We start from the raw sequence: 15,409 nt of genomic DNA, 5'->3' as shown, positions 1-15,409 counted from the left end.
GAAGAAAATAATAAAGAAGAAGAAAAAAGAAGAAAGGAAGGAAAAGAAAAAGAAAGACAGGGAGGGATCAGCCATCTCTGACTCTTGGTTTCTGTGACAGCCAATTACGAAGGACCCTAGCGGGACACGCACGCGTGACAGGCTTGAGGGCATAGCGAAGCTAAAGTAGGCGGGGCTACTGCCTTAATCCAAGATGGCCGAAGAGGTCCGGCTGGAGGGAGGCTCAAAGGCTAAGAATGCCATTGGTGGCTTTACAGCCACTTCACAGTGGATGGGAATGACAGCATCCCGGCTTCCGGTTCCGGCAGTTCCAGGCTCCCAGTCGAGATGGAGGAAGATGCGAACCGAGTCTGGCTGTCCCTGGGAATGGAAGGTAGTGCGGGGACTGCGGTCTAGGAGTTCAGGGCCGGAGTTCTCAGACGCAGCCGAACCGCCGGGGTCTGAGAAGGTAAGAAACTGCGGTGCTTGGGTGCCTTGAGGGATCGGAGGTACCTAAGGACCGACTTGTCGAGGATCAGCGGATGTCTGCTCTGCGGGGCTACATCGCCATGGGAAGTCTCCTTGCAAATTTGGCTACGAAAGGCAAGTCTGGCGAGGCATCTCTTCCTGGCATAGGAGCATGAGAGGCTGACGACTAGAGGAGCATGGCGAGGGGCATACCCAAGGACCCTGAATTGGCGGAGCAAGAGCCGGACCGAAGGTGCATAAAGGAGGGTGTCACGTGGAGTATGTGGAGGGGATTGTCATGTGTCTGTGATGAGGGTTCACGTGGAAACCTGTATTGAAGACCAAGGAAGACCGGGTGGGAACCTCACCATGCCAGAGGGAGGAGGCTGTCTTGAAGTGGGAGGAGATTTCGTTAGGACCTAGGGAAAGGCAGTGAATAGTCAGCGGCACAGGTGTTCCAGAATAATATGTTCACGTTCAAGTGGGTGACAGCTCCCAAGATGCAGAGCCTGATGCCGCACAGAGGGCAAGAAGAAGAGAGGGTGCCTGTTAGTATTTGTTTCTGTCTGCGAATTGCAGCCCCTGGGTCTGGTCACGAGCTGACCAGCACAAGGCAACCTGATGTGGTGGGAGTTGTCAACAGAAAAGATTGGAATGGACCGATTGGTCATTATTGTGCCAAAGTCCCACATGGAGTCGGAGGGCTCCTAACCTAGTCCCAAGGATCTTGGACTCCAAGAACAGTTGTAATTCTTATAAAGCTGTCAGTCTCTAGTAACTAAAGCAAATGCTCCCCACACTTTGACAATTAATGTAAGCCACCTAGAGATGTCAGTGTTTTTTCTTAATCAGTAGGTGTAAGGTATGGCCTGAAGTCCCCTTCCCCCGTCTGTGTAGCCCAGGCTGACTTTGAACTCCTGTTTCTCACCTCAGCTCCCTCGTGCTGGAGTGACAAACACGTGCTACTACACCTGGCTGTGCTCTTGTGTAGGCAACTCCGGGTAATGCCCATGCTGCTAATCTGTGGATCACTGTGGGTATGGAGGACTTAAGGAATCACTGTTAACAGTCAGTAGCTCCAGCGGCTGAGGATCTCGCTCAGTTGGTAGAATGTTTGTAGGAAGACCTAGGCTTGGTCCCCGTGCTTGATAAACTGGACAAGGGTATGGTGGGTCACATCTGTAATCCCAGCATTTAGGAAATGGTGAATGAAGACAAGAGGGTCCAAGGCCAGCATGGGCCCCATGAGAGCCATACAAAACAAACAGCAAAACCGAGCGACTAGTTTAGTTGTGGATTCTGTTTGTGTGAGGGGGTGGAAGTGACAGGAGGCGTGCGTGCTTGTACTAGTTTGTCTCCCATTTCATTGCTAACTTCACGTATAGCATGCTCCCTGATCTGGGTAATCCATTGAGATGTGCAAAAAGCACTTAGCAATTCACCAACAATGTTCTGTTTTGTTTTTAAAGCTTGTGTCTTGTAACCCTGGCTGGCCTTGGACTTGCTATATAGTCAAAGGTGACTACAGACTTGTGATCTTCTACGCCTGTCTCCAATGCTAGGACTACAGGCATGGGCCACTGCACCTGTTTTTTTATGCCGTGCTGGGGATTGAATTTAGGGCCTGGTACATGCTAGGCAGGCATTCTGTCAACTGAGCTACACACATCCCCAGCCCCAAGAACAGTTTTAAAGATGTCAGCAAATCCAGAACTGGGATCAGGTACACAAATTAGGGTCTGACAAAGGGCCGTAAAGAAGTCAGACTGGCTGGATCAGGAAAAAGGAAGGCGGAAGAATGCTTGTATTCAGATTTCTGCATCAAGGATTTTCTAGCAGTGACAGTTAGCCTACTTTGAGGGAGAAACTTCTTTTTTCCAAGGGCATAGCGCCCTCTAGCTTTCTAATATGGTGCCTTATTGATTGAGTCATGACCTTCAGTGGCTCCTCCTGTTGCCATGACATTGGTAGGAATTACCCGCCTTGGGGGAACCCTGGCTTCATTCAGAGATTTATAGTAATTGGCATCATGTGAGAGATGAAGGCAAAGAGGAGATGGAGCAGTGGGCTCTGCCTTAGGATTGCTCATCAGAAATGCCTGCACAGGGTGACAGCTTGACAGGGTTAGAAGGTGCCCATGAAACCAGGTCCCGAAGCAGAACACTTCATTTCTCTGCCCTTCTGCCCCGTGCTGCACGCAGTGTGCGCATGCCCAGCTGTGTTTGTCTTTGTGATGACCACGTGCTTGCTTGGCCAATAAGCTCAGTCACTCCGCAAGAGAGGCGGCAGTCCTAGGTTTTTTGGAATAAAGCTGAGGGAACTGGCAGCCAGGAGAGCATTTACACTGCCTCTCATGGGAGGAATTAGTTTTCAGTCGAACAGAGAAATTGTGTTGTGTTGAGATCTTCAACTCAAACGGCACGGGAGGCATAGTGGAGTAAAGCTCTTGGCTTTTATCTTGCCTCCACCGCTGAGCAGCTACGTGGCTCTGGGCTGGTTATATTTGACCCATTATACAGCTTGCTCATTTCCCAGAAACGTTTTGTTGTTGTTTTGTCATTTGTACATCTAGGGTTAACTGCCCAGATTCAAGCAGGTCCTGCAAGCTTTCTTCTGGGAAACCAGCTCAGGTGGTTCTTTCCTCTTTCTGGGGTTAGTTAATGGCCAAAGAGCACTCTGACCTTTGGCCTGTTCCTGACTTAGACTCCTTTTCCTGGAGAGTGGGGAAGTGGTTAGGGACGCCCCCTAGTGTGAAATCCCTGCCCACACTTTCTTCTACTGTAGACTAGAGAAAATATAAATTACAGCGAGGGGGGGGCGGGGGGGGGGGCCAGAGCAGCCAGCATGGTGGGGGAGTGAGGCCAGCAGACACAAACGTACATAAGGTGACTCACACCGAGGGTGAAAGGGCAAAGGTGGTTGCTTCTTCAGAGGAACCAGGGGCAGTCCAGTCTCCAGGAACCTCCTCTGTGTCACTTAGTGACATCCCATTAGCCATGTAGGCCTTGGATCCAGGTGGATGGATTGTCCACAGCGTTGTATCCTAAGTTCCTAAGTGTACCCAGGCAAGGAAGGCAGAATGGTCCATGTTCAAGACTCTGATGCCAAGACCTAGGCAGAGACAGAATTCAGAATGGATAGTCTTACAAGCTGCGTAGGGGCTGAGGTGAGGCGGTCTAGCCTTGTCATGTGGTGAGGAATGGTTTCTAGAAGAAGGACTCTGAGTTGGAAAAGGCTGGTCAAGGACAGAAGTGGAGAAGTGCTGCTCTGGGTTGTGTGTGGACAGAGCCAGGCTGCGAAGGATAGGTTTTGCTGAGGCGAGTATCCCAAGAGATGCTGCCTGAGAAGGTGACTTTGAAGCCTAGGCAGGAGGGGAAAGAAATAAAAGTTCTGACCTGCCTCACATCCCCCTGCCTGCCCAAATCCCAGGTCTTCAGGCACAATGGAGGACAAGCGAAACATCCAGATCATTGAGTGGGAACACCTGGACAAGAAGAAGTTCTATGTGTTTGGTGTGGCGATGACAATGATGATCCGGGTTAGTGTGTACCCATTCACCCTCATCCGCACTCGGCTGCAGGTTCAGAAGGGCAGGAGCCTCTACCATGGGACCTTTGATGCCTTTGTCAAGATCCTGCGAGCAGATGGAGTGACTGGCCTCTACCGGGGGTTCCTGGTCAACACCTTCACACTCATCTCTGGCCAGTGCTATGTCACCACTTATGAGCTTACCCGGAAGTTTGTGTCTGACTACAGCCAGAGTAACACAGTCAAATCGCTGGTGGCTGGCGGCTCTGCCTCCCTAGTGGCCCAGAGCATCACAGTGCCCATCGATGTTGTCTCTCAGCACCTGATGATGCAGCGCAAGGGGGAGAAAATGGGTCGCTTCCAAGTTCATGGGAACCTAGAGGGGCAAGGGCTCATTGCCTTTGGCCAAACTAAGGACATCATCAGACAGATCCTGCGGGCCGATGGGCTTCGAGGCTTCTACCGAGGCTACGTGGCCTCACTGCTGACATATATCCCCAACAGTGCGGTATGGTGGCCCTTTTACCACTTCTATGCAGGTAAGCAGGGCCTGGGAAGGGGAGCCCTTACTAATGGTGCAGCGATACTGTTGTTTCTATGTGTTTTTAGAGTGGAGAAGAGTAGAGATCAAATTAGCGAGGATCAAATTAGCCTCACTGAGTGCTGGGGTCACAGGTGTATGCTGCTGAACACGAGTTTTGCTAGCTCTGTTTCTTCTACTTATCACAGTATTTCCTCTAGACTTTTTTTGTAGTAAAATCGAACCCTGTACTGCCACCCTGACCCTTTGGGAGTACATTCTAGCAGTCAATTTTTGTTCTTGTGTTTTTGTGAGTCAGGGTCTCCCTGTTTAACATAAACTGGCTTCTAACTCACTGTAGTCCAACACTGTAGAGCTAACAGCAATACTTTTGCTCTGTAAGTTCTAGGATAACCTCAGCAGACACTTAGGAAAGCTGGGCATGTAGCTCAATTGAGGAGAGCTTGGCTAGCATGTGTGAGCCCCGAGGTTTAATCCCTAGCATTTCAGAAAAGCCAGACTAAATAAAACTAAGGCAAGTTCCCGGGAGCGAGTCTTCTCTGAAGTCTGCCTTTGGCCTTTGCCCTCAATTGATCTCATGAAGTTTCCCTGTATGCCCACATTCTGTACCATTGTCAGCCAAACCTGTCCAGAGGTCTCAGCCGACATTCCGACTGCCGGGCTCTGTGAAGGCTCTGTCTGTAGTCGAGGATGGAGCACTAGGCTTTGTGCACCCTTGCACATAGATAGCTGCTTGGCCACTGAACTGTATTCTGCAGCCCATGCTAACTTGTAGCTCAGGCTGTCCTTGAATTCTCAGGAGTTTCCTTGCTTCAGTCTCTAAAGTCCTAAGGTAGAGGAGGGGATACCCATCTTAAGTTTTATTTTTCAATAAGTTTCTGCCTTTGTCTCTTATGCCGCTGGAATTACAGGCTTACACTACCACACTTAGCTAATTTTGTGTTGGTTCTTGAAGTTCCTGTGTTGGTTTGTTTTTGGATTGGGACTCCTGTACCTCAGACTGGCCTTAAACTACTGATCCTGCTGCCTCTACCCACCAGGTCCTGGGATTATGGGCATGTGCCTACCACCTAGCCATTTTTTATTTGAACCAAGGTCTCATATTATCCAATAAGGCCTTAAACTTGCCAAGAATGACTTCAAACTTTTATCTCTGCCTTCCATCCATGTGCTGGGATGACAGGCATGTGTCACTATGCCCAACTTGTTTTTGACACAGGATCTCTAACTGTGTATTCCACGCTGGCCTCCAACTCCCTATGTACTTGAAGATGACCTTATTTTCTTTTCTTTCTGAGATAAGGCTCACTATATAGCTCTAGCTTGCCTGATAGATACGTGGGCCAGGCTGTCTGACCTTGACTTTCTAACCCTCCTTCCTCTACCTCCTGGGTGCTAGGATTAAAGGCTTGTACCATGTCTGGTTTATGCCGTGCTAGAGTTCGATCGTGTTTCAGCTAGGCTACGTAAGCTCTACCAACTTAGCCACATACTGGCCCCCATTTGTACTTTTGATTTTGAGCCAGCATCTCACTAAGCTCCTAGGTTGGACTTGAACTTGTTCTGTAGTCATGTAGGCCCTGGATTTGTGATTCTCCTACCTCTGCTACCCAAGAGTCAGGTTTTCAGCTAGGCATTATATATGTTCCGAATGGATTAGTCTCTTAAATTCTGGTTACAAAGCTGGGCGTGCAGCTCAGTGGCAGAGCTCTCTGCCTGGGGCACCTTTTCCTCTGTTCTTTATGTGGCTGGCTTCTCATGCTTCAGGACTCAATCATATGCCACCTTTGTTAAAAAACAAAGCAAAACTTTTTTTGTTGTTTTTTGCTACAGGTTGTTCATAGCCCTGGCTGTCCAGGAACTCACTATGTAGTGCAGGCTGGCCTCAAACTCACAGAGATTTGCCTGCCTATCTCCCAAGTGGTGGGATTAAGATGTGTGCCACCACACCCATCGAGAGTGTCTTTATCCTGCTGGAAAGAGGGCTGTCTCTGCTTCCTGTTTTAGCTCCTTTATTCCTTCTTGACACTTGTTTGCAATTATTTTACCCCCAACTTCTAGCTCCTTAATTAGAATCATAAGATCCAGGAAAATATTTCTTGTTTTGTTTGTTTTATTTTTGGGTCTCTATGTAGACCCCCCCTGGCCTGGAACTTGCTATGTAGACCAGGTTGGCCTTAAACAAAAAGAGATCCACCTGCCTCCGTCTCCCAAGTGCTGGGATTAAAGGTGTGTGTGGCTCCTTCTTCCTCTGCATGGGTCTAGTGTTTCTCATAATGCCAGGCATTTAGCCACCACTAAATAAATATTCATTTATTACTGGTGTCCAAAGTCACTTAGCTAGACGATAGTTAAGGTGAGTCTGCCTGTAGATTTGGGTGCTCAGTAAACATTTGTTGACTGAATAATGCCCTCTTAACTCTCCATTTGCTCTGTGAGCTCTAGGAAAGTGGCACCTGTACAAAATTAGAGTTGGAATCTAGGTCCTGTGCAGCTTGCAAGCCTGGGGCCAGTGCACACAGGCCCGGGAGGCAGGCAGTGTGCGTCCCAATACTGCAGTTTATGATTGCAAAAAGCCATCTTCGGGAGAAAAAGGGCACCCGTGAGGCAGACTCCACATTGCCCCATTTCTGCTGGCATGCTTGACTTTGGGGAGAAACACAGTTACAAAGTGGGGAAGAGGTGGCTCTGCCCCAGGCTTACGAAATTCTGCCATGTCGACTAAGACTGAAGCTGTGGCTTCTGCCTGCCAACCCCGTCTTCCTAATCTTTCCCTACTTCGCCACAAACTTCGCCACAGAAGGAAGCACCTGAAAAACAATCTCAAGGACTGGTGACTGACCGTAGAAGAGAAACTGAGAGGAAATCTTTGAGATTATGAGTCTGTGACCTCCTATTTTAGTGTAAAAGCCTAAACTCTTCTAGTACCCTCTGGGTCCTTGGTTACTTAATTCAGACCTCACTTGCTGCTCCCTCCCAAATGCTCTGCTCGGTGTCATTGGTCTTGCTGCCCCTGAGCCCCTCAGGCATGCCGCTGCCTTGGCACATTAATTAATTAATTAATTTATTTATTTATTTATTTATTTTGAGACGGGGAATCTCTGTGTAATAGACCTGGCTGTCCTAGAACTCACTGTGTAGACCAGGCTGGCCTTGAGCTCACTGAGATCCACCTGCCTCTGCTGTGGCTCTTTGGATATATGTTATCTTTGGAAATCTCCTTGCCCAGGCACATGTGGCTTACGTTCCCACCATCAGGTGGTTTCTGAACATCACTTTCTCTGGAAGTACCATGGCTGCTTTGTTTAAAATCACAACTTACCTCACCCCTACCCTTGGCATTCCTGTCTTCCTCTCTCACTTTACTTTAGCTATAGTGTGCGCCTTCTACGTGGCTATGTGTTTTACTTTTTATTTGTTTATTGTCCCTTCTCGCCTAGTAGAGTGTGCACTTCCCGGGGGCAAGAATTTGAGGCACTTTTATTCACCATCCTGCCCTCAAGACCCATGGAACTCACTGAATCTTCGTTGACTAAATAAATGAACTCTTGTCTTACCTCAAAAGAGAGTAAAGCAAAGAATTTATTTGCAGGCACACGTCCCAGTGGCACTGTGAGAAAATAGGCCTTGGTGTTATTGTCCTTGTTCTGAGACATGGTGGGCCTTATAAAAATTACAAGCATGCACTGCTATGTCTGGCTTTTTCTCTTTTTTCAAATTTAAATAGAATATCCTGTAGCCCTTGAAGTCACTGTGTCACCTTGAACTTCTGATCCTCCCGTGCTACTTCCAGGGTGCTGGGATTAGATGTGTCCACCATGCTTGGTTTTATGTGCTGGGTGTCAAACCCAGAGCTCCATGCATGCTAGCTAGGCTGTTTGCATTCTAGGCTCCATGCATGCTAGGTGAGCACTCTGCTAACTGAACCCCTTCTTACTTTCTTGAGACAGTGTCATGTAGTCTAAGTAGGCCTGGAGCTCACTCTGTAGTTGAAGATGACCTTAGACAGACTCCAGGCCCTCTTACCTTCATTTTTGAAGGGCATCACCATGCGTGACTGAAGCTTTTGTTTTTTGAGAGGGTTCCTTTGTGTAGCCCTGGATGTCCTGGAACTGGCCTTGAACTCAGGGACCTGCCAGTCTCTGCCTCCCAAATGCTGGGATTAAAGGCATGCTTCATCACAACTGGCTTTTTTTTTTTTTTTTTTTTTTTTTTTTTCTTCTTGGAATAAGCTGGTCCTCACTGTAGGGTAAGACTTTCTATTTTAATATTAATTGTTTATATTTGTCAAAAATTCCAAATGAATTTTGAAGGGCTATGTACGTGGCTGAATCGGTAGAGTGCTTGCCTGGCATGCAGGAAGCTCTGGGAGCCATCTCAGGTACTGTGTAGACCAGCTGTGGCGCCACATGCCTGTAATCCCAGAACTTGGAGGTGATGAGAGGTCAGAGCTCGTCCTCACCTATATATACTAAGTTCCAGGCCAGTCTGGGCTACATGATATCTTGCCTTCCCCCAACCCCTAAAGGTAAAGAACTTTGAAAGGAAAAAGTTTGCCAGATATAGTGCACAGCCTTCTTATTCATGACAGTCACCCAGTCCCTTCCATAGAGACCACTGTGTATCAGTGTCACACTTTTTAAGGAATTTGAGACAGGGCCTCACATTGAAGCTCAAGCTGGCCTGGGATTTATTCTACAGCCCATGTGGTAACAAACTCATAGCAATCCTGCCTCAGTCTCCTGGGCGCTGCAATTACAGGCTGGAGCTACCACAGACTGCCTGGCTAATCATATGGTTTTTAAGTGTCTCCTTCTAGAATGCCACGTAGGGAAACCTGCAGTATGTGCTAGTTTTTACATCAGAAGTGATTTTCTATCAATCAGATGAAGGGAGTTGCCAAGCAGAGGTTTTTAGATCCCTAAGTCTTGTCCTTTTGAAATGGATGATAGGTATATCCAAAATGACTTCTGAAAAGATCCAAAGATATAATATGAATTTCTGGTGGATGCAGGTAGAAGCAGAGAAGCAAAACGTATAATACAAAGGTCCAAGATAGCAGAGGGCTGAGGGATTGTCTTAGATGTAAAGGCGTTGTGAGGGTAGGCAGATGGTACCTTGTATCTTGAGGCATTGTCTTTCCCTGGATTCCAGAGAAGCTGTCGTACCTGTGTCCTCAGGAGTGCCCTCACATTGTCTTCCAAGCCATCTCTGGGCCCCTGGCTGCAGCCACTGCCTCCATCCTCACCAACCCCATGGATGTCATCCGAACCCGTGTGCAGGTAATGCTCTCCAGTCTCCTCCCCACCCTTGACTCAGGGATTAGAAGCACAATCTGTAGGCGCCCAATGTCCCTGTGATTTCAGTGTGCCCTGGCCCTGATGTCTAGTCAGCCTTGTAACTATCCAACTCCCTTCCTGTGCTTATCTGTACAGATACCAACTGAGTTCTCGAAAGGATCTAGATTGTTTTTCTTATACTATCTGCACCTTGTACATCTCTGCCCATTATGTAGCTAGCCTCTGGGAATACTTAATGCTTTCTTTCAGCCTTCAGTTGGAATCTGTTCCATACTCTGTTAGCCTATGCCTTAAGGCACCCTTCTTCCTTACCTTGCAAACTTGTAGTGATTAGAATTGTTGTTTCATATTCACTTTAGAAGTCTCTGATTTTTCCACTAGGCCATGAATCCAAAAAGAATGAGAGACTGAAATCAAAGAGATGGTCTCTAAAGTTGTGATCTTGGAGTAGGCAGGAGGAGGAGGCAAGACTTGAAAAAAATGGGAAGAGAGACAAAAATGTCCTTTTCCTTTCAAAATTACTATATTTATTGTGTGTGCTTGTGTGTACACATTAGATAGACATGATAGGAGCAGAAGCTAGCAAGAAACTTGTGTGAGTGGGTAAATTCTTTACTTACATTTTTGGGCCCTGGGAATCAAACTCAGGTTGTCAAGTCTGGAAGCAGGAGCCTTACCCACTGAACCATCTTGCTGGTCCTTTCTTTTTTATGTATTTTTTTTTTCACGCTTAAAGACAGGTTCTCATGTATCCCAGGCGGGATTTAATAACTATAACTAACCCAGTGGTGGCCTTGAACTCCTGACTCTTCTCTATGTCCAGAAGTGCTGCACTTTCTAAGCAAGTACCAACAAACAGCTCCCCAGCTTTTTGTTTGTTTGTGTTTATTTTTGAGACAGGGTGTCATGTAGTCCAATCTGGTCTCAAAGCTATTGTAGCTGATGCTGACCTTGAATTCCTGAATCCGTGAGTGCTGGGGGTTATAGGAAGGTGCCTTGCCTCTGTGTTTGGTCTTTTGTTGTTTTGAGACAAAGTCCCAGAGTTCTTTCACAAGGCTGGCTTCAAACTCCCTGTGTAGCTGAGGACAACCTTGAACTCTTGATTTTCCTGCCTCTGCCCTCCAAATACTAAGATTAAAGGTACATGCCACTATGCCAGCTGAGAAACTTGTGAGTTTTTTGTTTGTTTGTTTCTGTTTTGATTTTCTGGGGTGTGTGTGTGTGTGTGTAAACTATAATGTGCATATAGGTCAGAGGTTAACTTGCAGTAGTTGGTTTCTCTTTCTACCATGTGGGCTCCAGGGTATTGAACTCATGTCATCAGGCTTGATGGTAAGCAGTGAGCCATGTTGCTGGCCTGGGACTGTTTTTAAATAGCTTTCAAAGGTTGTACTGTGTAGACTCATCCAAAACGCTGACAGTTCTTGGTACTTCCCAGAAATTATAATCCTGGTCTAAAGGCAGCTCTGAAGACAGTCAGCTAGCACCAAGAAGTAGAATCTGTATATGGTACATGATGTGCAAAGGGTAGGTTCTGCTGTATCAATTCTTAGGGAACCTTTTAATGTGTAACCAGGGTAATTTAGGATGAAAAGTGGAGAATCAAGAAAAGAAAAATGGAGGGAGAGCTCATGGCCTCCAGTCTGACAGCTGGGAAGCCAGCGTAGGACCCACCCAGACCCCCTGAATGTGGTGTTAGTTAGGAGGACTGGGCAGTCAGTGGGGCCTCTGGTAGTGGATCTGTATTTATCCCTAGTATACGAATGGACTTTGGGAGCCCATCCCACATAGAGGGATACTCTCTCAGCCTAGACACATAGGAAGGGCCTAGGCCCTGCTCCAAATGATATGACAGACTTTGAAGACTCCCCATGGAAGGCTTCACCCTCCCTGGGGAGCAGAAAAGGGGCTGGGCTAGGGGTTGGTGGGGGAGACAGGGGAGGGGGTGGGAACTGGGATATGGTGAGGATAGGAGGGAAGAGAGTGCTTCTTCCAACATTTGAAAATAAGCATGCTGGCATCTGATTGGGATGCAGTTGCATCCTCCAGTGTCTTTACCATGAGAACTATGGCTGGCCACACTCTTTCCTTCACCCTGCCCAGGTGTTTCAGGAGGCAATCCTAGGGGAAAAAAACAGGCTTGTGCTTTGTGGGTTCTAGGCAGGAGACTAGGGCCAAGCTGAAAATGCCCTTGCCATGGCTAAAGGTGGTTGTGGAAGCAAAGTGAGATGAGATGCTGGAGGAGAAAAAGAGTGTAGAGGAGGTTCCTGAAGAAGCCAGCATCACCTTGTGAGGATGCACCGGACAGGGAAGGGTATAAATAAGGAGTCTGTGTCTTGCATTGGCAGAAGTGCTCTGACGTGGGCTCTATAGTTGTGATTTGGGAGCAGGGGGAAGGAGGTAGGACTATCGAAAAAGGGGCAAAGAGATCCTGGCTACTGGCTGTGTGACTAACACAGAACAGAGTGGAGGCTTCTAGCCCTGAAACTGAGAGGGGTTGAGATGACCTGAGCCAGCCACGGATGGGTAGAGCTGCTTGAGGGCCTTGTTGGGGATTGGATGAAGCCTCCCTGACACAGAGAGAAGATTCAGAGCTGGATAGCTTGCCTGAGGGCAGTGAGAGCCTATACTCGGTGAGCATTCTCCTGCCAGGCAGGGCTAATGTAGTCTGTTGAGACAAGGTTTCATCAGATAGCTTTGACTGGCCAGGAACTCACTGTATAGACCAGGTTGGCCTCAAATTTAGGGATCGGCCTGCCTCCACCTCCTCGGTGCTGGGGTTAAAGTTGTGTGCCGCCATGGCTCTATGGTTGGCATTTACAAGTATTGTTTTTTCTTGCGTGTAAAAACCTTGTTGCACAGAGACTGTTATCACCATTCCTGTTTGAGGAAGCTGGGGTAGAAAGGGTTAAGTAAGCTCAGGTAGTCTGTCATGGAATTTGGAGGAAGTCACTGCTGTCCCCAGAAGCAGAGTCCCGTCCGTCCGTCCTCGGGTCCTCACTTGAGCCTGAAGCAGTGTGGGTAAGTAGAGCAGTTATTACGGAAGGCAGTTGGTGGATCTTCACTGTGCTGATTTTTCCAGGTTGAAGGCAAGAGCTCCATCATCCTGACTTTCAGACAGCTGATGGCAGAAGAAGGCCCTTGGGGCCTCATGAAGGGCCTCTCAGCCCGAATCATCTCGGCTACACCCTCCACCATCGTCATTGTGGTGGGCTATGAGAGCCTCAAGAAACTCAGCCTCCGACCTGAGCTGGTGGACTCAAGACACTGGTAGCCAGTGGTGGACAAAGAGGCTATGGTTTCACACATTTTTCTGGGCCAAGAGAGAACCCTTGTGAATGCCACCACGACATACCCATCCTACTCCCGGCCAGGTGACCTGTCTGGGACAAGAGTAGTAACTGGACTGCTCTTGCTGAAGAGGTTCTGTGTTCCCAGTAGTTTTATTTCTCCTGCAGATCTGGGCCCCTCACTAGGTCCTTGTACTCAGTCATGGCCTGAAGGTCAACCTCCACAGGACCCTGTCAGCTGCTCACTGGTGCCCCTCTCTGTGTGTCCCTCAGGCCTGGGGAAGTACTGCTATGGACTTTGCTTGTCCCCTGCTTCTTTCTTTTGAGTCTTTAAGCCAAGGCTCTAAGCAAGTAGCCATGATTTATTTTTTATGCTTGCTTGTTTTAAATTTGGGACCGAGTTTTCCACTGGACTACTTTGCTTTGCTCTGCCTTTTGGGGACAAACGGGAGTAGCAAACACTCTGCAGGGTGTTCATCTTCTCTAGGAGTCACAGGAGGGCGAAATGCCGAGGCTTTACTTGTGTGTATAGTTGAACATCTGTGAACCGGGCAAGTAACTCTGACAGCCTCGGGCCCGCTGTCGGAACCCACTCCTTGCAGAAGTGGAAAACTGTGATGTCTGTCCCATTCTTTATCCCTTCCCTATCCCTTCAGGCCCGGGAACCTGAAGACAAGAATGGGCTGTTGGCCTCCATTGGCCCAGGAGACTACAGTGGAGGGCACAGTAGTCAGACTTACTGGAGTACACTGGACTTGGAACATTGACCTGAAGCCACTGGCTTAGAAATTAATGAGAGGGTGTGTGCTCCTCACTGTTATCTCCTCAGGCCAGCTGAGCCAAGCCCAGGAGGCAGCAGGGTAGGTTCCGAGCCCCAGGCAGCAATGCCACACACATACATGTCCCTCAGATGAATAGCAGCGAGTGTCTCACAGTGGGACTCTGGAATATGAACTGTCCTTGTTTTCTTTCCTTGGTTGTGAAGTGTCATCCCAGTCATGGTACCCTGTGCTGGCAACAGTAAAAAGAACAGTCAGGAAGGCACCCAAGGCCAGGCCCACTGCAATTACCAGCCTTATACTGCCAAAACCGTTGATGCTGCTGCAGGAGCCCCTCCCCTGCCCCCACCGGGCCGGTGCTGGAGGCAGAGGGGAACAGCGCGTAGAAGGGAAGAAGGCAGTCACATCTTGACTTCCTGCTTATGATGACGGCCTGGGTGATGCTTTCAACCCTTGGGAAATGCCATGGTGCCAATTTGGAAGGTGCTAGCTAACTGAAGCCTTCATGTTTCTCACGGCTGCTCCATTCTCCCGTCTTGACTAGGAGGCCCTTCAAACCCCTTACTTTGGTTTGTCTCTGTGTATTAGTCGTTTTGAGACAGGGTCTCAGACACGTCCTAGGCTGGTTTTGATTCTCTATGTAGCAGGGGATGACCTTGAACTCTTGATCCTCCCCCACCTCCCTGAGTTCTGGTTTTACAGTATCCTGCCTGGCCTCACTTCCTGCACTTTACTGAGATTGCCCTCCAGTTTTGTTCATAGTCATCTGAAGGGTACAGCCCATAGAAAAATTTTGAAGTTTTTGCCCCTCTACCTTAAGAACTGTCAATACAATGGAAGCAAGGACCCTTGTCAAGCTTTTCCTATCACGCCCGTATTTGTGTCTCTCATCTTTCTGTGGTCCTTCCTTACTGGGGCAGAGTGTGGACACCACAAGAGGTTCCTGACTTTCATGCCTTAGGTTATTTCTTCTCCTGATTTCATTTCCTTGTACTGTGTTAAGTCTCTCCCTCTCCTGTCCCTTCCTTCCCCCTTTCCTCCGTTTCCCTTCTTGTTTGAAAGGACAATGCTTGTAAAGGTATAGGGACGCCTCTCCTGATTCCCTACTTCCCCAAAGTCAGGGGCTAGGATTGGTCTTGTTGAGGATGGGCCAGTGGGCGCCCGTTTTCCCGAAACTGGAGAGCAAAACAGCTGGAAATTTTAACTTGTTGGTCCATAACCTAATTAGAAACTCGAAAAGACAGGAAAACTGGAGGGACGTGGGGAAGAAAATGCACTTAAGCATTTGGTAAAACTCTTGAGGATATGAGCTGCGAATATTCACTGTTGCACTGTATGAAATCTTTGAAATATAATTAAAAATTTTTATTGAACCCCTAAACTTCGGCTTCTGAATGTTTTTCCATGCTGGAAACCAAGTTATCAGAGGTGTATATACTACGTGTCCTCCCACTGACCCGCCTCCTCTGGCTACCGCCCCGCCCCATCCGGTTCAGTGACGGGCATTCCTCTGCCTCCAATCAC

The 15,409-nt window shown here is 48.2% G+C and overlaps 1 protein-coding gene across 3 annotated transcripts; it reads left to right on the top strand.

Annotated features, from left to right (window-relative positions):
• The first annotated feature begins 284 nt into the window (after nt 1-284).
• Nucleotides 285-15,266, top strand: Slc25a44 (solute carrier family 25 member 44). Of its 3 annotated transcripts, none has more exons than XM_051198753.1 (4): nt 285-448; nt 3,877-4,514; nt 9,671-9,798; nt 12,899-15,266. In XM_051198753.1, exons 2-4 carry the CDS (start codon nt 3,890-3,892, stop codon nt 13,088-13,090), a joined length of 945 nt encoding a protein of 314 aa, XP_051054710.1. In that variant the 5' UTR covers nt 285-448; nt 3,877-3,889; the 3' UTR covers nt 13,091-15,266. The 3 variants fall into 3 exon arrangements, with proteins under 3 accessions (XP_051054710.1, XP_051054712.1, XP_051054709.1); XM_051198755.1 differs by having other exon boundaries at nt 291-700; nt 9,676-9,798; nt 12,899-13,045; XM_051198752.1 differs by having other exon boundaries at nt 293-700.
• The last annotated feature ends 143 nt before the right edge of the window (nt 15,267-15,409 follow it).

Source organism: Phodopus roborovskii, unplaced genomic scaffold (genome assembly GCF_943737965.1).
Source record: "Phodopus roborovskii unplaced genomic scaffold, PHOROB, whole genome shotgun sequence".
Taxonomy (NCBI): Eukaryota; Metazoa; Chordata; class Mammalia; order Rodentia; family Cricetidae; genus Phodopus; species Phodopus roborovskii.
The sequence above is the reverse complement of the archived record's forward strand: the minus strand, read 5'-3'. Positions and strand labels throughout refer to the sequence as shown.